The sequence below is a fragment of the Phyllobates terribilis genome, unplaced genomic scaffold, assembly GCF_046119375.1.
Source record: "Phyllobates terribilis strain yellow unplaced genomic scaffold, ASM4611937v1 Scaffold_1__5_contigs__length_1240528914, whole genome shotgun sequence".
Taxonomy (NCBI): Eukaryota; Metazoa; Chordata; class Amphibia; order Anura; family Dendrobatidae; genus Phyllobates; species Phyllobates terribilis.
In genome coordinates this window covers 2013611-2035801 of record NW_027362761.1, presented here as the reverse complement: position 1 = coordinate 2035801, position 22191 = coordinate 2013611, and the positions used below count along the sequence as shown (strand labels likewise).

Genomic DNA, 22191 nt, shown 5'->3' with positions numbered 1-22191 from the left:
GCATGGAGGAGGAGGTGTGATGGTGTGGGGGTGCTTTGCTGGTGACACTGTTGGGGATTTATTAAAAATTTAAGGCATACTGAACCAGCATGGCTACCACAGCATCTTGCAGCGGCATGCTATTCCATCCGGTTTGCATTTAGTTGGACCATCATTTATTTTTCAACAGGACAATGACCCCAAACACACCTCCAGGCTGTGTAAGGGATATTTGACCAAGGAGGAGAGTGATGGGGTGCTACGCCAGATGAACTGGCCCCCACAGTCACCAGACCTGAACCCAATCGAGATGGTTTGGGGTGAGCTGCACCGCAGAGTAAAAGGCAAAAGAGCCAACAAGTGCTAAGCATCTCTGGGAACTCCTTCAAGATTGTTGGAAGACCATTTCCGGTGACTACCTCTTGAAGCTCATCAAGAGAATGCCAAGAGTGTGCATAGACATCTTCCACTGGTTGCAGACGCTCAGCAGGCTCGGAGATTAGCGAGCCCCTGACACTGCTCACCCCTGTATGTCCTGCACCCGGACCATTGCTCCCTCCCTGCACTCAATTGTATTTGTGTCTAATCTGTGACACCAGCGGTGTCCATCTTTTTTAGTGTACATAAAAGTGGCATCAACTACAGTTTTAGGCACATCTGAAAAAAAAAAACAATCGCTGCGCACAGGCCAGACGGAATCCTGAGTAACTCTGAAGCATCATTATATTGAATGGATCCCTCTGGGGTTTCATCTGAATCACGTAATTCATTAATTTAGATGGAAACCCCAACATAAGTGCTCAGCGTAGAGGAAAAGATAAAACGGATACAATATGTTATGTAAAATGTTCTTAACAAAAGCTTCAAATCCATCCACGAAAAAAGAAAGGGGCTTCCATGTTACTGGTAGCACAAAGGCTCTGGAAAAGCTAAATGGCTCCTCGCCCCTCCAAAACAAATTCTGCAGTTAGCATCCACATGTTTGGCATTTCTGTAGCAATGAGAGCCCACCTAATTCGAAGCATGAGCTGGTCACTAACCACAAACTGTTCACTAACAGCTGCAGTTTGCATTTTTCACTCCACAACATTCACTGCTGCTTGTTTCTGGAAAACACCTATAAAGTCAAAATCATCACTACACCTGTAGATAAATTCCCAGAGGGGTATAATTTCCATATTGGGGTCACTTGAGGGGAGTGTGGGGGGAGAGAGAAATTTAGCTGTTATAGCACTTAGAGGCTCTGTATATGGAGTCCGCAAACTTCTAGTAAAATCGAGCGAGACTTAGGAGGTATGGAGCACTATCAGTACTGTACAACCACATGTGGGGTATTTCTACATTCAGGAGAAATTGTGGCACAAATTTTGGTGCCATTTTTACCAATTTCTCAGTGAGAAAATGTAAAATTTGGGCTAAAACAAAATTTTGGTGCTAAAAATATAATTATTTTTTCTTCACAGTCTAATAGTATAAAATTCTACAACCCACTGCTCCCTCTAGATGAATTCATTGAAAGGCGGTTTGTAAAAAGGGGTCACTTATGGTGACTGGGGGGGAGGGTTTCTGCTGTTCTGGCACCTCAGGGGCTCCACTAATGTGACATGGCACCCTCAAACCAGTCCAACAAAATCTGAAATACAATATGGCACTTCTTACATTCTGAGCTTTGCACTGTGCCTCAAAAGTAGTTTTTGACCACATATTGGGTATCGGCGTACTCAGGAGCAATTGCACAACAAAATTTGAGGTTTAATTTTCTTATGCTATTCTTGTGAAAATAAAAAAATTGGGGCTAAAAAACATTTTTGTGGGAAAAGTAAATTTTTTTTTTTTTTTTTTTTAATTTTCACAGATCAACGTTGTAAAATTCTGTGAAGCACCTGTGGGTTCAAGGTGCTCACCACACATCTAGATGAATTCCTTGAGGGGGTCTAGTTTCCATAATGGGGTCACTTGTGGGGATTTTCCACTGTTTAGGAACAACTGGTAAAACGCGACATGATACTTGCAGACCATTTCATCAAAGTCTGCATTCTAAAACCTCACACCTTACTTTCTGAGCCCTGACATGCGCCCAAACAGTAATTTTTCCCCACAAATGGGGTATCTGCGTACTCAGGAGAAATTGCAGAACAAACTTTGGGGTTTATTTTCTCATGCTATTCTTGTGAAAATAAAACATTTGGGGCTAAAAACATTTTTGTGGGAAAATTTTTATTTTCACGGCTTAAGATTATAAACTTCTGTTAAGCACCTGGGGGTTCAAGGTGCTCACCACACATCTAGATTAGTTCCCTTAGGGGTCTAGTGTCCATAATGGGGTCATTTGTGGGGTTTTTCCACTGTTTAGGCACATCAGGGGCTCCCCAAAACGCGACATGACGTCTGCTAATTATTGCAGCAAATTTTCCATTCAAAAAGCCAAATGGTGCTCGTTCCCTTCCGAGCCCTGCTGTGTGTGGGGTAGTTTTACCCCACATATGGGGTATCTGTGTATGCAGGAGAAATTGCACAGTAAATTTTGGGGTTTATTTTCTTTTGTTACCCTTGTGAAAATAAATAATTGGGTATAAAGTGAAATCGCGTGGAAAAAAAAAGTTAAATTTTTCCTTCCATATTCCATTAATTCCTGTGAAGCACCTGAAGGGTTAATAAACTTCTTGAATGTGGTTTTGAGCACCTTGAGGGGTGCCGTTTTTAGAATGGAGTCACTTTTGGTATTTATGTCATGTAGACCCCTTAAAATCACTGCAAATGTGATGTGGTCCCTAGACATGGTTTTGTAAATTTTGTTGGAAAAAAAGAGAAATCGCTGGTCAACTTTTAACCCTTATAACTTCCTAATAAAAAAAAAAATGTTTCAATAATTGTGCTGATGTAGACACGTGGGAAATCATATTAACTATATTGTGTGACATAACTGATTTAAGGGCATAAAATGTAAAAGTTTGAAAATTGCATAATTGTCAATTTTTGCCAAATTCCCTTTTTTTTTTACATATAAATGCAAGTCATATCAAGCTAATTTTACCATTATTATTAAGTACAATATGTCAAGAAAAAAACAATCTCAGAATCAGTGGGATCCATTGAAGCGGTTTAGAGTTATTACCTCATAAAATGACAGTGGTCAGAATAGTAAAAATTTTGCCTGGTTATGAAGGTGAAAACAGGCTCATGGGTGAAGTGGTTAATATCGCCACGCTCGTAAAAGTCCAACATATTGAATTGTAAAATTCAAGGGAATCTGTCAGGATCAACCCTCCTAAGCCATCTATATGGGCATGAAGGTCTTAGGAAGTGGAATAAAAAGATACCTTGATATCTGCGATCTGCTGTCTTATTCCAGAGAAGTCCACATTTTCTTAGATTTACCAGTGTGAGACAAGTAACAGAACAGGAGAAATTAACTTAGTCTTCTTGTAAATACATTTTTTGCAGCTCTTTAACGATGGTGTATTACATTGCTTGTTAGATGGAAGCTGGAGCTGAGAGGAACTTGCAGATGTGTCAGTTATAATCACACACAGCTCAGCAGTGACAACAGGAGAGCATATCACATAGGTAACTCCCCCCTTCATGTAAAATAAGCTACAGAAGCGGAGTCATCTTCCAGGCAACATCCTCCCCATAGCCTGGAAGAGCTCATTTACATAAAGGGATAAAAGATGATTTCTTAAAGAGGTTGTCCACTACTATAGAGAATGCCCCCGTCAATTTAAAAGGTGGAAGTAAAAAAATAAAAAAATGAAAAAAACGTAAGTACTTTGTGTTGTGATTCTTGCCTGTGAGCGGCGCCATTGCTGACCGCTCACAAGCATCGCGTGACCCCCGGCTGCAGCCGGCTCTGACATCCGCTGATGTCACGTCAAGTTCCGGCTGCAGCCGGGCGTGACTCAGTGACGTGCTCCCCCCTGATGGGCTGTGGGCGGGGTTTCTTAACCATAGACCCATTTGCACTATCTATAGTACGGTCAATATTGTTAAGCAGACAAATTAATAATTAAAAATTAGGATAAACTTATCTTGTTGGGGGTAAAGATATCTACAACAAGATTAGGTTCATCCCTTACCAGGGTAAAGGATGAGGGGTGCCATGCAGACCAGGATACGGGATGAGGGGTGCCATGCAGACCAGGATAGGGGATGAGGGGTGCCATGCAGACCAGGATAGGGGATGAGGGGTGCCATGCAGACCAGGATAGGGGATGAGGGGTGCCATGCAGACCAGGATAGGGGATGAGGGGTGCCATGCAGACCAGGATAGGGGATGAGGGGTGCCATGCAGACCAGGATAGGGGATGAGGGGTGCCATGCAGACCAGGATAGGGGATGAGGGGTGCCATGCAGACCAGGATAGGGGATGAGGGGTGCCATGCAGACCAGGATAGGGGATGAGGGGTGCCATGCAGACCAGGATAGGGGATGAGGGGTGCCATGCATAATAGGAAGGGGGGGTGGGCGCATATAACAGAATTGGGGGGCATTACCCCTATACCAGTGTCAGCAGTAGACTCTCTCCCCCTTAGCAGTGCATCATGACCACATTTTTTGCTTACATTTTTTTTCTATTTTCCTCTAAAATCTAGGTGCATCTTATGGCCCGAAAAATACAGTATGTGGATCAGGTTCATCCGTAGCACTAGTGTGTATTTTATGTTAAAAGTATAGGGGAGTTTCCTGCTGTCTATTGTAGGATGGTCCAGTTTATTTAATCATACACTATACCATGCCCTATTGCTGACGTTACACATACCATGAGTTACACAAATTTTTACTTATTGTTTTGCATTTATTTTTGGTGTATTGGGGTATGACCTAGTGATAGATCGGCTAGGGTACATCAGGGACAGCGGTCGACGAGAAGGGGCGCCAGTGTTGTGGATCCTAGGGTGCTAACCTCCACGACTTAGGTAGGAGTTAGATTTAGGTAAAACATTTTGGGGTACAATTAAGACCCAATCCCTTAAAAGGGGTTGTCCAGATAATACTGGTAAGTCTTCAGTCACTCTGCGTGTCTGCAGACTTATGAATCTTCCCAGCACACGAACGAGCATACATAACGCCGGCCAGTGGGTGCGGCCTTGCTCCATACACTTGTATAAAGCAGAGGCCGCAACTCATCTAGTGGAGAGGCTGGCCAGCGGGCGTGGCAGGCTAGAGGGCGCAGCCTTGCTCAATGCAAGTGTATGGAGAGCGAAGTCGCACCCACTGTCAGGGAGTATACATAACCTCAGTTACCAGGTCTGAAACCGGAGAATCCCGGCAGCGCACAGTGCGTCATTAGTTTGAAAACTTATCGGTTTTGACCGGACAACCCCTTTAAGCCCTGCAAGTGTTATGACCATCTAGTGATTTTTACAATATCCTCTTTGGGTTTATTGGTCACCTGTTGAGGAAAAATTAAAGAAGCCGTCCACTACTTAGTCAACCCCTTCTCATACCCCACGTTTGGCCCCAATAAAACAAACAAAAAAAAATGCTCCCGTAGTGGCACCATTCCAGCGGTGTCAGCACTCACGTTCCCAGGGCTCTCGTGCAGTTGTTACAACATGCGAGCCCGGCTCCCAATCAGTGCTGGAGTCACTGGCCCTGCCTTCGTACGAATGGAACATGAAGAGGAAAAAGCAACAACAGCCCAGACTTCCTCTTTATGCTCAATTCGCACAAAAGGCAGGGCCAGTGACACCAGCGCTGATTGGGCAACAGGCTCCTATGCAATAACAACCACACGACAGCCCTGGGAACGCTGAAACAGTGCCGGCACGGGAGGAGAGTAGAAGCATTTTAATTTCATCGAGGCCAAACATTTGGATAAAAAAGGGGTTGCCCTAGTAGTGGACAACCACTTTACGTTTAGCACTTTATACATGTTAGTTTTTCAGGTATTTTTAGCATTTATATAATAAAAGGCATTTTTAGGGGAATTTATGGCATTAGTTTCAGAAAGGATGATCTACAAAACAATTTAGATTTGTATGTCCGATACTGGGAAACTTGGGAGAATTATGGAATAATATCAAAATCACTTCACTTCCTTGCGCATTATAGTAAACCCTGAAAGGGGTTGTCCAGATTTTTCATTAAAACCTGTAGTCACATAGTATCTGTATCACACCGAAAAACAAAACGCTCTCACAAATACATAATTAGGCATATCAGTGACAATATACAGCGCAATTCATGTGGTGGGAATGTCAAAAGCCTATTTACACAAGGTAGAAGAGGTCAGCACAGAACATTCTGAAGGATGTTTTTTTTTGTACACACCAGATTTGTTGCTTCTACAATGTAGCACAGTATAATACAAGTAAATATAGTTTTACAAAAACACGTGAAAAGTTTGTGTGGATTTTAGGTTATATTGAGGATTTGAAAATCACATCATATCCAATTATGGGGTGGTTGTTTTGCAGAACTTTTCACTAGGATTTCAACATTTGCAATACAAAAGCTCAAATTCAAAGAGGAACATTTCCCACCTGTCAATCTAGCCTTTATATACATTTGTCAATATCATCTAACTCAAAATTACTAAGACAAGCTTAAAGTGAACCAGTCAGCTGATAAATGTGCCCAATCCTTCTACCCACTCTGGATTCACAAGTCTCTGCCTATATATGAACGTAGGCAGAGACTTGGCAATGCAGGGCAGTGAGCAAAGAGAAGCCGCCAGGGACACGTCTTTCTGGCTAGTCTATAGTGCGGCTCAAGCATTGGGCAGCCTGTATCAGCTGACAGGTTCACTAACTTTAGTTACTAGGGATAGTGTTCCTTTCTTTTATCAGCCTAAGTAACTACCAAAGATAAGAGCATTTCTATCTTAATATAGATATGAAAAATGGGGCAGCACATTCAGTGAAATTAAGCCAACCATGCGACATTTCAGCTCCGGTGAAAATCCTTGAGAAAAACTCACTGGTGCTGAAATGTTGCAGAGGTTAATAAAATGTTCATTTTACCAGATATGCTGCCACATTTTCCATATTTATTGTTAGCAGCTATTGGATCAAGTTCACAGGGGAGCATAGCCCCTCTTTAAAATTGACAGTGATGCTACTTTCATTTAGTTCCATTTTTATATAAAGATTTGCTACAAATAACTTAGTATGAAAACTTTAAAAGTACTCTGTAAACCATCTCAACTCACCAAGCTCCGTTGGCTTTAACAATTCATCCACTACATCGTAAAAGGGCAGCTTCACAAGTCGAACATCAGGTTTGGTCATTATTTTGGGAGGTAAACGAGAAAGGCCATTAACATGTTTTCCATAGAGTGCCGGGTAGTCCATGTTAGGTGGAGAAAGAGAAGTCCTTGGGCCTGTAGTACCATGGTCATAAGATGGATGAACAGACAAAGCATCAGGTGACCGATGTGGTGGTGGCACAGGGGCAGTGGGGACATCACTGGCCTTTTTTGAATATCTAGTCTCATAAAGCTCCTTAATTTTCTTGAAGACTTCAGGGCTGCAGTCAAACTGCACCAGCTGCAATGCACGAGTTACAAGTTCATGCTTCAAACCACTTTTACTGCGTCCAACATATCCCAGAAGCATTTGAAGATCAGATACTCGAAAACTCATCACCATATTCTTCAAAAGAAGGGAAAAAAAATCATGTTAAATATCACATTTTACTCAAATAAACCAAGCCTGGAAATTAAGGACTAGCTAAATTCTATTACATAGGCTGTGCTGTAAAGGGGAGAGCAAGTGGATGTGACCTGTGGAGTGCCGAGACATTGCGGGGTATTCCCATCTCCAAGATCCTATCCCAATATGCAGCAGGTTTAAGAATAATATTAAATACCACCAATTAGAAATGTAGTATAGTTTTTCTGAGTTGCCATGTCTCTTTCCTCATGTGCAGGCATTGCAGGGCCTTAGGTATCCATATTATGGCCACTAGCAACTAGCTAACGGTCACTATATCAGTGGTCGTAACAATGGATACCTAAGGTCCTGCCATGCCTGCACATGAGGAAAAAGACATAGTGGATGAGAAAAACTATACTATACTACTTTTCTAATTGGAGGTATTTGCTAGGTCTCTCACAGGGGGTTAATTTACAAACCGTTGTCAAATTACTGACAATGGCATTACTATGACAGCCGGAGACCGGATGAAGACCCCTATAGAGGGCATCTTGGTCCTCCTCTAAAGCTCAGCTATATGCAGAGTATCATAGGAGACCAAACTTACACTATATACTGAAGGACTAAAGTACTGCAGTATATAACATAAGGGATCAGACTATCACAGATTCAAGACCCCCCCCCCGCCCCCAAGGAGGGCCATAAAAAATAAACCCGTAACTGATGCGATCGCAGCATTTAGTGAGCAGGCAGAGGGGAGAAAGCCCCTCTGCCCTTGAATCAGAGACCCCACAACGTCATCGCAGGGCCCGATCATTGCCATGGGGACCCGATGTAGTCAATAAAATACATATATACACTACAGTTCAAAAGTTTGGGGTCATTTAGAAATTTTATTATTTTTGAAAGAAAAGCACATTTTTTTCAATGAAGCTAACATTAAATGAATCAGAAATACACTCTATACATAGTTAATGTGGTAAATGACTATTCTAGCTGCAAACATCTTGTTTTTATTGCAATATCTACATAGGTGTATAGAGGCCCATTTCCAACAACCACCACTCCAGTGTTTTAAAGGTGCATTGTGATCGCTAACTGTGTAAGAAGGCTAATGGATGTTTAGAAAACCCTAGAAAACCCTTGGACAAGTATGTTAGCCCAGCTGAAAACGGTTTGGCTGATTTGAGAAGCTATGAAATTGACCTTCCTTTGAGCTAGCTGAGAATCTGGAGCATTACATTTGTTTGTTCTATGAAACTCTCAAAATGGCCAGAAAAAGACAACTTTCATGCGAAACTCGACAGTCTATTCTTGTTCTTAGAAATTAAGGCTATTCCATGAGAGAAATTGACAAGAAACTGAAGATTTCCTACAACGGTGTGTACTACTCCCTTCAGAGGAGAGCACACAAAGGCTCTAACCAGAGTAGAAAGAGAAGTAGGAGACCCCGCTGCACAACTGAGCAACAAGACAAGTACATTAGAGTCTCTAGTTTGAGAAATTGTCGCCTCACAGCTCCTCAACTGGCAGCTTCATTAAATAGTACACGCAAAACGCCAGTGTCAACGTCTACAGCGAAGAGGCGACTCTGGGATGCTGGCCTTCAGGGCAAAGTGGCAAATAAAAAGCCATATCTGAGACTGGCTAATAAAAAGGAAAAGATTAATATGGGCAAAAGAACACAGACATTGGACAGAGGAAGATTGGAAAAAAAGTTTTATGGACAGACGAATCAAAGTTTGAGGTGTTTGGATCACACAGAAGAACATTTTTGAGACGCAGAACAACTGAAAAGATGCAGGAAGAGTGCCTGATGCCATCTGACAAGCATGGTGGAGGTAATGTGATGGTCTGGGGTTGCTTTGGTGCTGGTAAAGTGGGAGATTTGTACAAGGTAAATGGGATTTTGAATAAGGAATGCTATCACTCCATTTTGCAACACCATGCCATACCCTGTGGACAGCGCTTGATTGGAGCCAATTTCATCCTACAGCAGGACAATGACCCAAAGCACACCTCCAAATTATGCATGAACTATTTAGGGAAGAAGCAGGCAGCTGGTATTCTATCTGTAATGGAGTGGCCAGCGCAGTCACCAGATCTCAACCCCATTGAGCTGTTGTGGGAGCAGCTTGACCGTATGGTACGCAAAAAGTGCCCATCAAGCCAATCCAACTTGTGGGAGGGGCTTCAGGAATGCATGGGGGGAAATTTCTCAAGATTACCTCAGCAAATCAACAGCTAGAATGCCAAAGGTCTGCAATGCTGTTGTGGGAGCATTCTTTGACAAAAGCAAAAGTTTGAAGGAGAAAATTATTCTTTCAAATAAAAATCATTATTTCTAACCTTGTAAATGTCTGGACTATATTTTCTATTCATTTTGCAACTCATTTGATAAATGAAAGTATGAGTTTTCATGGAAAACACAAAATTCTCTGGGTGACCCCAAACTTTTGAATGGTAGTGTACATACATAAAAATATTTATGGGTACAAAATGTGTATGGAGGGGGGCGGACACATTTAGTACCACTGCGTCCAGAACAACCTGACCTATAAGGCTATGTGCCCAAGATGCAGAAATGAAGCAGAAAATTTCTGCAGCATTTCTGCATCTCCCTGGCAGAAAAAACGCATGCAGATTGTGCATGCGTTTTTCCTGCAGAATACATGCGTAATCACATGTGTACCCACATGCGTTAACGCATGTGTTTCCGCATGCGGACTGACAAGCACTTTCCAGGCGATAGCATCACTTCGAAAGTGCTTGACAACTAGGTCACACTGTATAAATCCATGCAAACGGCATGGATTTATACAGTGTGACCGTAAAAATAAAAAAATAAAGCTATACTTACCCCCGATCCCCCGCCGCGTGAGCCGTCGCGCTCGTCCTGGCTTCTTCCTGGTTGCCGGCATCTCGCGAGACAGCCTGTGGTCACATGACCGCGACATCATGTCAGGTCCTGGAAGGAGAAGCACTTCGCGGGCCGCCGGACAGGTGAATATAAATTATTTATTTTATTCTTTTTTTTTTTTACAGGTACAATGGTACCCAGGTCTGGATGAGAGTCTCCTCTCCTCCAGAACTGGGTACCATCCGCACATAGAGACGCATAGAATCCGCTTGTCCAAATGTACAGACGCACATTCTATGCGTCTCAATGCAAGTCCATGGCGGCGCTTCCGCAAAATTAATGAACATGCTGCGGATTTATTTGCGCTGCAGAAACGCTGCGGAAAAATCCGCAGCATGTGCATTGACATTGCGGAATGCCATTGGGGACCATGGGGTGCGGATTACCATGCGTTTTTGATGCACGCATCGTGTGCACGCAGCCTTAAAACTGTCCCACTAGTAAACCCCTTCAGTGAACACTGTATATATAAAAGAAAAAAAAAAAAAAAACACGAGGCAAAACAATGCTTTATCATAATCTTGCCGAACAAAAAGTGGAATAAAACGCTTTCAAAAAGACAAAAATGAAAATAAAAATGTTCTCTGAAAAAGTCATATTGTCTTGCAAAAAACAAGCCGCTACACAGCTCCGTCAACGGAAAAATAAAAGTTATAGCTCTCAGAATAGAGATGTAAAAATTATTACTTTTTCTATAAAATAGTTTTTATAGTGCAAAAGCGCCAAAACCTAAAAAGAAAAAAAAAAAACTATATAAATTTGGTATCGCTGTAATCGTACTGACCCGAAGAATAAAGCTGCTTTATCAATTTTACCACACGCGGAACGGCATTAAAAAAATAATTCCTTAAGTGCTGTTTTTTGTTCATTCTGCCTTCCAGACATCAGAATAGAAAGCGATCAAATGTCACGTGCCTGAAAATGGTAACAATAAAAACGTCAATCGTTCCGCAATAAAACAAGCCCTCATGACTGTCTGCCGATATATGGAGAAATTATACCTCTCAAAATATGGCGATTCAAAAACTAGTTTTTGCAATAAACATGGTCTTAGTTTGGGACAGCAGCCAAACATAAAAAACCCCAATATTAATCTGGTATCGCTGTAATCATGCTGACCCGAAGAATAAAGTAGCCTAATCACTTACATCGCACAAGGAATGGCGTAAAAAAAATAAAATCGATTCTTCACCTGCTGTTGAATTGTTTATTCTGCCTCCCAAAGATCGCAGTAAGGCTTGGCTCCCATTATTCCTGTGCTTTGCACTTACACCGGGGTTTCCGAGTAAATCTCTGAAATGTGTGATTTGGACGCAAGCCCCGGCAGAAAATTCCCTATAATGAGGCAGATAGAGGTATCTGACCTCTCATCCGGCAGTGTTCGTCTTTTTAGGCGAGCATAAAAGTGCCGTCGGCCACAGTTTTGTGCAACTCTGAAAGTGACACTGCTGAACAGAGTCAAGACGGAGTCCAGAGTAACTCTGCTGCCTCATTATAGTGAATGGATCCCTCGGGGGTTTCATCTGAATCATGTCATTCGGAGATTTAGATGGAATCCCTGATGTAATGCTCAGAAGAGCGCAGGATAAATGTGATGCAAAATGTTATATAAAATGTTTTTAACAAAAGCTTCAAATCAATCCACAATAAAAGCAAGTCCCCACTCAGGTCCGTCATCTGTCAATGGAAATATAGGGGCTTCCAGTTACTGGTAGAACAAAGGCTCTGGAAAAGCATTACGGCTCCTTGCCCCCCCCAAGAGAAATCAAGCAAATTCTAAACTCCCAAATCCAAATGCCACCCCCCCCAATCCCTTCTGAGCTCCAGTTTATGGATAAAACTGCAGTTAGCTTCCACATGTTTCTGGCATTTCTGGAGTGATGAGAGCCGGCCTAATTTACAGGTGCGCATCTCCAGAAGCATGAGCTGGTCACTACAACGGCAGTTTGCAATTTTCACTCAGCAACATCAACTGCTGCTTATTTCTGGAAAGCACCCATGGAGTGAAAATCGTCACTACACCTGTAGATAAATTCCCAAAGAGGTATCATTTCCAAAATGGGGTCACTTGAGGGGGAATTTTGCTATTCTAGTACTTAGGGGCTCTGTATATGGAGTCCACAAACTATTCTAGAAAAATATGCGCTCCTAGAGGCAAATAGCACTCCGTCTCTAAGTATTACCGTGTGGCTAAGCAGTACTGTGCAGCCACATATATTTCTACATTCAGCAGAAATTGTGGGACAAATTTTGGTGCCATTTTTACCCATTTCTCAGTGTGAAAAAGTAAAATCTGAAATAAAATTCTGGTGGTAAAATATACTTTTTTCTTCACTGCCCAATAATATAAAATTCTGTGACCCACATGTGGTGTCAATATGACATCACTGCACCTCTAGATGGATTCATTGAGAGGTGCAATTTGCAATATGGGGTCACTTATGGGGGGGGGGGGGGGTGTTCTGCGGTTCTGGCACCTCAGGTGCTCTGCCAATGTGACATGGCACCCTCAAACCCTTCCAGCAAAATCTGAACTCTAATATGGCGCTACTTCCCTTTTGAGCTTTGCCCTGTACATCAAAATTAGTTTTCAACCACATATAGGGCATCTGCGTACACAGGAAAAATTGCATAACAAATTTTGGGGTCCATTTTCTCCTGCTATCCTTGTGAAAATGAAAAAAATTGGGGCTAAAACATTTTTGTGGGAATTTTTTTTTTTTTTTCACAGATCGAGGTTGTAAAATTCTGTGAAGCACCTGTAGGTTCAAGGTGCTCACCACATAAATAAATTCCTTGAGGGGTCTAGTTTCCAAAATGGTGTCACTTGTGGAGTGCTTCCACTGTTTAGGCATATGAGGGGCTCTTTAAACGCCCGGACATGTTGTCCGCTAATTAATCCAGCAAATTTTGCAGTCAAATGGCGCTCTTTCCCTTCACAGCCCAGCTGTGCGCCCAAATAGTGGTTTCCCCCCCACCACGTATGGGATATCGGAGTGCTCAGACGAAATTGCACAACAAATTTTGGTGTCTATTTTCTGTTACCCTTGTCAAAGTTTTTTTCCTAACCTGAAGGGTTAATAAACTTCTTAAATGTGGTTTTGTCATATAGACCCCCTCAAAGACACTTCAAATGTGATGTGGTCCCTAAGAAAAAAAGTGTTTTCAATTTTGTTGGAAAAATATGAAAATCGCTGGTCAACTTTTAACCCTTATACCTTCCTAACAAAAAATATGTTTCCAAAATTGTGATGATACAAAATAGACATGCGGGAAATGTTATTTATTAACTATATTGTGTGACATCTCTCTCATTTAAGGAATTAAGTGAAAGTTTGAAAATGTTTACAATTTTTACTAAATTTCCATTTTTTTCACAAATAAACGCAAGTCCCATCGTAGAATTTTTACCACCATCATTAAGTAAAATATTCAAATGGTAAAAGTTTTTTGAGGTCCTCCTCTGCGACTGTTCCAAGGTGTATCGCAGTGTCCCCTTCAAATTTTTGGCAGCCCTTGCACATAGTGCATACGCTTTACCAGTGTAGGAGTCCCACGCCTTCCAAATGGTAAAAAATTGTTTTCTTACACCCTCCTTGAAATCTCTTCCAGGGTGTACTGCAATCCTTCCTTTAAATTGTTGCTAGGTCTTGCTCTAAGTGCATAGGCTTTAGCAGTGTAGGACTCCTGCTGGTTTAAAAATTCTGTCTCCGGACACGAGTGAGAAAATGGCCAAGAACAGTGACTCACCACGAACTTCATGCAGGCGTAGGTTCGCCTTTTTTGGGTGCTGGTCTACTGACAGCCCCTCTTTAACTGAACTGCTCTAACCCTTTACTCTTCACTAGTTACAGTGAAGGCGGCCTTCTACATTCCATCGTTTTGTGTTTTTTCAATTCTTAATACAGCAATGGTATCCACATCACCAGCTTTAGTTTCAGTCAGGCTCTTGCTTTTTGCCATCTTATTCCATTTCTCATTGTCTCATACGAGTATCATCTGATGGAAATGAGTGTTCCTTCTGGTCACATACATCTCTTCCACAGATTCTTTACATGCATTCCTTGACAGATTCAGGCTGTTTATGGTCATCTGTAGAGAGAAATTCACAAAAGGCAAAATGTACTGATTTAATGGCCGTTCGCAGTTTCACTGTACCATTCGTGTGTATGTGGTAGTGGTGGGAGAGGGCCTCATCTTCAATTCACAATCTTTTTAAGACCATTCAAAAATTCATGCCGAGGCCAAGTGAAGTTCTTGCTTTCTCTCATCTTGTTGTATTTCTTGTTGTGAAATGTCAGCATTATCTGATGGAAATGAGTGTTCTTTCAGGTCACATACATCTCTTCCACAGTCCACAACATGATAGCCTCTTTCCATGCTTTCATTGACAAATTCTCTTTGTACAATTTAAAACTCACAATAGTTTACTAATTGTCAAATAATTTAATCTGAAGCCTTCCTTTACGTGTCTTCCAGGGTGTATTGCAGTCTGCTAAACTTTTGGCAATAGGTGCATTTAATGCATAGGCTTTATGAATCAGAGTCCCAAGACCTAAGAAGTTTAACAGAATGTGCATGAGGCTCTCCGTTATGTATAATACAGGGTGTATTGAAGTCCCTCTTCATTCTAAATTATTGCAGTTCTTGCATTGTCCGCATAGGATTTATGAGTTTGAGTCCCTCCTTTATAAGTTAAACAGGATGTGTCTAACCATGTCACACATACCACATGCTCAGATAAGTTAGTAAAATGTTAAAATTACATTTACCGATGGATGTTTTTTTTCACCATTGAAAGCAATGATAAAGAGCAAAAACGCTGTGCGGACATAGCCTAAGGGGTGGAGGAGGCTTTTTTCTTTAAGAATTATATACAAGTCATTATACTGCAAAGAATGTTTCCTAAGAATTTTTCCTGTAAAACCCATTTTATCTTCGGTTTTGGATGTTTTATTGTCACTGCGTAGAAGAGGCGTAATATCCTGACAACATTGTTCCCAGCAACAACCTGGAAGTCAGAGATGCATCCAGGCATTTTCCCTATGCTTTTCCCATTCCATTTGAGCACTTTTTCCATCCATTTCAGCAATTTTCCTGCCCCCCAGACCTCCTAGGAAGGAGAATCTGCTGGAAAAATAGTTGGATTTACCATTGACTTCCACTATACTCGTTACTCGACCATTTTAAGTTTTCGCTCATCACTATTCCTCACCCCTAACTGAAATTTAATGGGCATGTTACACAGCCAAAAACTGCAGCAATTTGAGCTAGCTGTGATAACCGCAATTTAACTTAGGATACTGTAGTCTATTACATTATCCACCTCCCCTGCACCGCCATCCAGGATGTGATTGCAGTGTGCCAATGGTTGAGGTATTGTACGAGTGATCAAGCAGTCACAGGTTTATGTCACCTACATGCACCAGAAGAGAATAAAAAAGCTTCAATCCACTTTTATCCCATTCTATAAAAAAAAAATAAAAAACAAAACACACACGTCTTCGATATCGATGCATCGGTAAAAGTTTGAAAACATTTATCCCACACTAAGTGTTGTATAGCAGATTAAAAAAAAAAACAACACACATTAGAAATGCAGTATCTGTCCAAAATAAAAAAAAGTGGTACTGTCCAATATTAAAAAATGTCCTGCAAGAAACAAGCACTCACTCAGCTCCATCAAATAATTAAAAAAAAAAAACACATTAAAAAAGCCATGGCTCTCAAATAGCCGCAAGGGTTTTTTTTGTTTTTTTTAATCTTTTTTTTTTTTTTAAAAAGTGAAAAAAAAAATAAAAAAAAATACATATTTTGTATAGTTGAAGTCTTACCAACCAGCAGAATAAAGTTACAAGGCACCTGGGGCAGGCATCACGGATACACGACAATATTTCACATTGCATGAAGTGTCAATGGTCCCCAGATATGCATAAGTGTAACTTCCATAGGAAGCAAGTTCACATTTAGTACATTTTTTTTAGCTGTTGTGCATCTTTCCACCTTGCGGGAGCAAAATAAAAATATTTTGTTTTACTTCCAACCCAGCCCACACGAGAGGCTTCTCTGCTTATTCTCTTCAAAACTCATCTGTGTGGGTTCCAGTGAGGGGTCAGACTCTCTATAGCAGATTCCATCATAACATGGGAAGAAAGCTACATAATGCTATTGTATAACCTAATGTTAAAAGTTAACAATGGTTTCAAAAGAAATCTGCCCTTGGACAGCAGATGTTGGATGTGCATATGTAGCAGGCTCAGCAACTGAGCCCATATCATACCCATTGGGTTCGAGTTATACAGCAGGAATCTGCCTCTAACAGCAGCAATTTGGCTAGTTCTGCTCGATGCAGTTTAACCACTTAAACACTATTGGCAATATCAGACAGCAGCATTGGGTTAGGGATCTATTCTAATGCCCGTTGGTCCCCCCTTGAAAAGACTGTGCAGTGCTGAAAGGTTTCCATGGCAGCCAGACTATAGAAGGCCCACGTTGATCGAATCTTTGTACTCCTATAAACAGTAATAAAGTTAAAAAATATTAAACGCAAGAATAGTTTGAATCGCATTCCTTTTACCTGTACAAACAAATTATAACAAAAAAAATGTTCTGTATTGCCACAGCCACTAAAATACTGACGAATATTAGTTAACCCATAGGGTAAACAACCTCAAAAAAAAAAAAAAAAAAAAAAAAGACAAAAGTTAATAAAAAAAAAATTCAGAAATCAACTTTTTTTAAAGCAGTTTATTGGTAAGAAAAGAATCTAAGGTCTACAAAAACTATTTAAGTTTGATATTGCCATAATTATACTGACAGGACATTTTTACTAAACATTAAATGCTGTTAAAACAAAACCCTGAAACAGCTGTGGCAGTAGAGGAGTGTTAACCATATAACCTCATTTGTAATTTCTCCTTCAGCATTTAAGAACATCATATGATAGAGAATAGTGTAATGCAAAAATACAACTCATCCCACAAAAACGAAAGAAAAAACATATGGCTGTTAAATGAAAAGAAAAAAAACTATTTCACAGAAGGCCAGGAAAAAAAAACCCAAAGCGCAAGAACAATATGCCCTGTCAAGGATAGATAAACTCAACTGTTCTGTGTTGTCCATTTTTAAGAAGAGAAAACTGATATACAAATGTGCATAATTCTAACCTTTCGGTGTCCCCCTTTAACAATATGTTGTGAAGAACTACTGATATCAGATCATACTATACTGTTTCACCCAATTGTGAATCAGTCCTAGAGCAATCAGGATGTCTCAAGGCCCTTTCACATGGGCAGATGACCAAAGAATCAGGAAAACGAGCCTTCATAAAACTACTCATGTCTGATCATTGGCCCACGTAAACATGCAATCCATAAACCCTTTGCAATACAACTGTGTAAACAGGGGTAGTAATAGCAAAAATATACAAGCTCTATGGGAAAAGAATGTCTTGGCATATGTGAAATGACCATTTAAGGGAACCTGTTAACAGGTTTGTCCCATATGAGAAGTGAGAAACTTGGATATGGCAATAAAATACACTGCTCAAAAAAATAAAGGGAACACTCAAATAACACATCCTAGATCTGAATGAATGAAATATTCTCATTGAATACTTTGTTCTGTACAAAGTTTAATGTGCTGGCAACAAAATCACACAAAAATCATCAATGGAAATCAAATTTATTAACCAATGAAGGCCTGGATTTGGAGTTACCCCCAAAATTAAAGTGGAAAAAAACACACTACAGGCTGATCCAACTTTGATGTAATGTCCTTAAAACAAGTCAAAATGAGGCTCAGTATTGTGTGTGGCCTCCACGTGCCTGTATGACCTCCCTACAATGCCTGGGCATGCTCCTGATGAGGTTGCGGATGGTCTCCTGTGGGATCTCCTCCCAGACTGGACTAAAGCATCCGCCAACTCCTGGACAGTCTGTGGTGCAACGTGACATTGGTGGATGGAGCGAGACATGATGTCCCAGATGTGCTCAATCGGATTCAGGTCTGGGAAAAGGGCGGGCCAGTCCATAGCTTCAATGCCTTCATCTTGCAGGAATTGCTGACACACTCCAGCCACATGAGATCTGGCATTGTCCTGCATTAGGAGGAACCCAGGGCCAACCGCACCAGCATATGGTCTCACAAGCGGTCTGAGGATCTCATCTCGGTACCATCAGTCAGGCTACCTCTGGAGAGCACATGGAGTGCTGTGCGGCCCTCCAAAGAAATGCCACCCCACACCATTACTGACCCACTGCCAAACTGGTCATGCTGAAGGATGTTGCAGGCAGCATATCGCTCTCCATGGCATCTCCAGACTCTGTCACATGTGCTCAGTGTGAACCTGCTTTCATCTGTGAAGAGCACAGGGTGGCAGTGGCGACTTTGCAAATCCTGGTGTTCTGTGGCAAATGCCAAGTGTCCTGCACGGTGTTGGGCTGTGAGCACAACCCCCATCTGTGGACGTCGGGCCCTCATACCACCCTCATGGAGTCGGTTTCTAACCGTTTAGGCAGACACATGCACATTTGTGGCCTGCTGGAAGTCATTTTGCAGGGCTCTGGCAGTGCTCCTCCTGTTCCTCCTTGCACAAAGGCAGAGGTAGCGGTCCTGCTGCTGGGTTGTTGCCCTCCTACGGCCCGCTCCACGTCTCCTGGTGTACTGGCTTGTGTCCTGGTAGCGCCTCCAGCCTCTGGACACTACGCTGACAGACACAGCAAACCTTCTTGCCACAGCTCGCATTGATGTGCCATCCTCGATGAGCTGCACTACCTGAGCAACTTCTGTGGGTTGTAGAGTCCGTCTCATGCTACCACAAATGTGAAAGCACAACCAACATTCAAAAGTGACCAAAACATCAGCCAGAAAGCATTGGTACTGAGATGTGGTCTGTGGTCCCCACCTGCAGAACCACTCCTTTTTTGAGGGTGTCTTGATAATTGCCAATAATTTCCATCTATTGTCTATTCCATTTGCACAACAGCATGTGAAATTGATTGTCAATCAGTGTTGCTTCCTAAGTGGACAGTTTGATTTCACAGAAGTTGGATTTACTTGGAGTTATATTCTGTTGTTTAAGTGTTCCCTTTATTTTTTTGAGCAGTGTATATGTAGATGTAATAACACCGTATATGTAATATTTTTGGAAGTTGGTGTTTTTTGTTTTTTTTTTTTAGATTTGGCTATCTTAGGAGGATATCTGTTTGTGCAGGTAACTATTACTGTGCAGAATTATTAGGCAACTTAATAAAAACCAAATATTATCCCATCTCACTTGTTTATTTCTAAATTTTGTGCGCCAATATTGGTTTACCTGGTGAAAATAAACATTTCTGACATGCAAAAACAAAAAAAAATTAGTGATCAATATAGCCAACTTTCTTTATGATGACACTCAACAGCCTTCCATCCATAGATTGTCAGTTGCTTGATCTGTTTTAGATCAACATTGCGTGCAGCAGTCACCACAGCCTCCCAGACACTGTTCCGAGAGGTGTACTATTTTCCCTCCCTGTAGATCTCACATTTTATGATGGACCACAGGTTCTCTATGAGGTTCATATCAGGTGAACAAGGGGGCCATGTCATTATTTTTTCTTCTTTTAGACCTTTACTGGCCAGGCACGCTGGGGAGTAGTTGGATGCATGAGATGGAGCATTGTCGTGCATGAAAATCATGTTTTTCTTGAATGATACCGACTTCTTCCTGCACCACTGCTTGAAGAAGTTGTCTTCCAGAAACTGGCAGTAGGTCTGGGAGTTGAGCTTCACTCCATCCTCAACCCGAAAAGGTCCCACAAGTTCATCTTTGATGATACCAGCCCATACCAGTACCCCACCTCCACCTTGCTGGCGTCTGAGTCGGAGTGGAGCCCTCTACCCTTTACTGATCCAGCCTCTGGCCCATCCATCTGGCCCATAAAGAGTCACTCTCATTTCATCAGTCCATAAAACCTTTGAAAAATCAGTCTTAATACATTTCTTGGCCCATTATTGACGTTTTATTTTATGTTTCTTGTTCAAAGGTGGTCGTTTTTCATCCTTCCTTACCTTGGCCATGTCCCTGAGTATCGCACACCTTATGCTTTTTGATACTCCAGTAACGTTGCAGCTCTGAAGTATGGCAAAACTGGTGGCGAATGGCATCTTGGCAGCTTCACGCTTGATTTTCCTCAATTCATGGGCAGTTATTTTGTGCCTTTTTGGACCAACACACCTCTTGCGACCCTGTTGGCTATTTGCCATAAAACGCTTGATAGTTCGGTGATCATGCTTCAAAAGTTTGGAAATTTCATCCCTCGGCAAGACATCTCACAATTTTGGACTTTTGAGAGCCCGTCAAATCGCTCTTCTGACCCATTTTGCCAAAGGAAAGGAAGTTGCCTAATATTTAAGCACACCTTATATAGGGTGTTGATGTCATTAGTCAACACCCCTTCTCATTACAGAGATGTACATCACCAGATTTACTTAATTGGTAGTTGGCTCTCAAGCCTATGCAGCTTGGAGTAGGAAAACATGTATAAAAAGTATCATGTGATCAAAATACTCATTTGCCTAATAATTCTGCACACAGCGTGTGCGTATATATATATTATATATATATATATATACACATATACACACACCAAAAGTTTGGACACACCTCATTTAAGGATTTTTCTGAATTTTCATGACTATGAAAATTGTACATTCACACTGAAGGCATAAAAACTATGAATTAACACATGTGGAATTATATACTTAACAAAAAGGTGTGAAACTGAGAATATGTCTTATACTCTAGGTTCTTCAAAGTAGCCACCTTTTGCTTTGATGACTGCTTTGCACACTCTTGGCATTCTCCTGATGAGCTTCAAGAGGTAGTCACCAGAAATGGTCTTCCAACAATCTTGAAGGAGTTCCCAGAGATGCTTAGTACTTGTTGGCCCTTTTGCCTTCACTCTGCGGTCCAGCTCACCCCAAACCATCTCGATTGGGTTTAGGTCTGGTGACTGTGGAGACCAGGTCATCTGGCATAGCACCCCATCACTCTCCTACTTGGTCAAATAGCCCTTACACAGCCTGGAGGCAGAAAGCTGCCATCCCGCAGACACTGAGAAGCCCAGGCATGCTTGCGCTCTTCAGTGTCAGGCTGTGACGGCATCCAGATGAGTCGAGTCTCTCACGCTCACCGCCTGCGCAGGAGAATTCTCCCACGCTGTCAGTGACGTGCATGAGGTGAGCTGAGTTCATTGTCGGCTCATCTGGATGCCGTCACAGCCTGACACTGAGGAGCGCAAGCATGCCTGCGCTTCTCAGTGTCTGCGGGATGACAGGCTGGATGGCAGCTTTCTGCTGCGGTGCAGCCTATCATCTCGATGTAGCTGAGCTGGAGCTGTCCTGGGAACCATCGAAAGGTAAGGATGATGTTGGTTTATTATTTCTCTTTTATTGCAGGAGATCGTTGGCTTCAACTGGAATGGGCGTGATGGCAAGTATGGTTTAATTTAGAACAATAAAGAATTGTGTGTTTATTTCAATTAAAGGACTTTATTCTGGGTGTTTGTGTTTTTTTTAACTTTCATTATGGGGTTAGTAACGGGGGTGTCTTATAGACGCCTCTCCATTACTAACCTGGGCTTGATGTCAGCTGGCATTATAAGCTGACATCAACCCCAGCCCTATTACCCCACTGCCACCGCTACAGGG

General features: G+C 41.8%; 1 protein-coding gene across 1 annotated transcript in view; it reads right to left on the bottom strand.

Moving 5' to 3' along the window:
• PIAS4 (protein inhibitor of activated STAT 4) overlaps positions 1 to 22191 on the bottom strand; it is a 146830-nt gene that overhangs the window by 108593 nt on the left and 16046 nt on the right. Inside the window, exon 2 of the mRNA XM_073651102.1 lies at positions 7133 to 7574. Within this exon, the coding sequence (XP_073507203.1) occupies positions 7133 to 7574 (442 nt within the window). The remainder of the gene's footprint in view (positions 1 to 7132; positions 7575 to 22191) is intronic.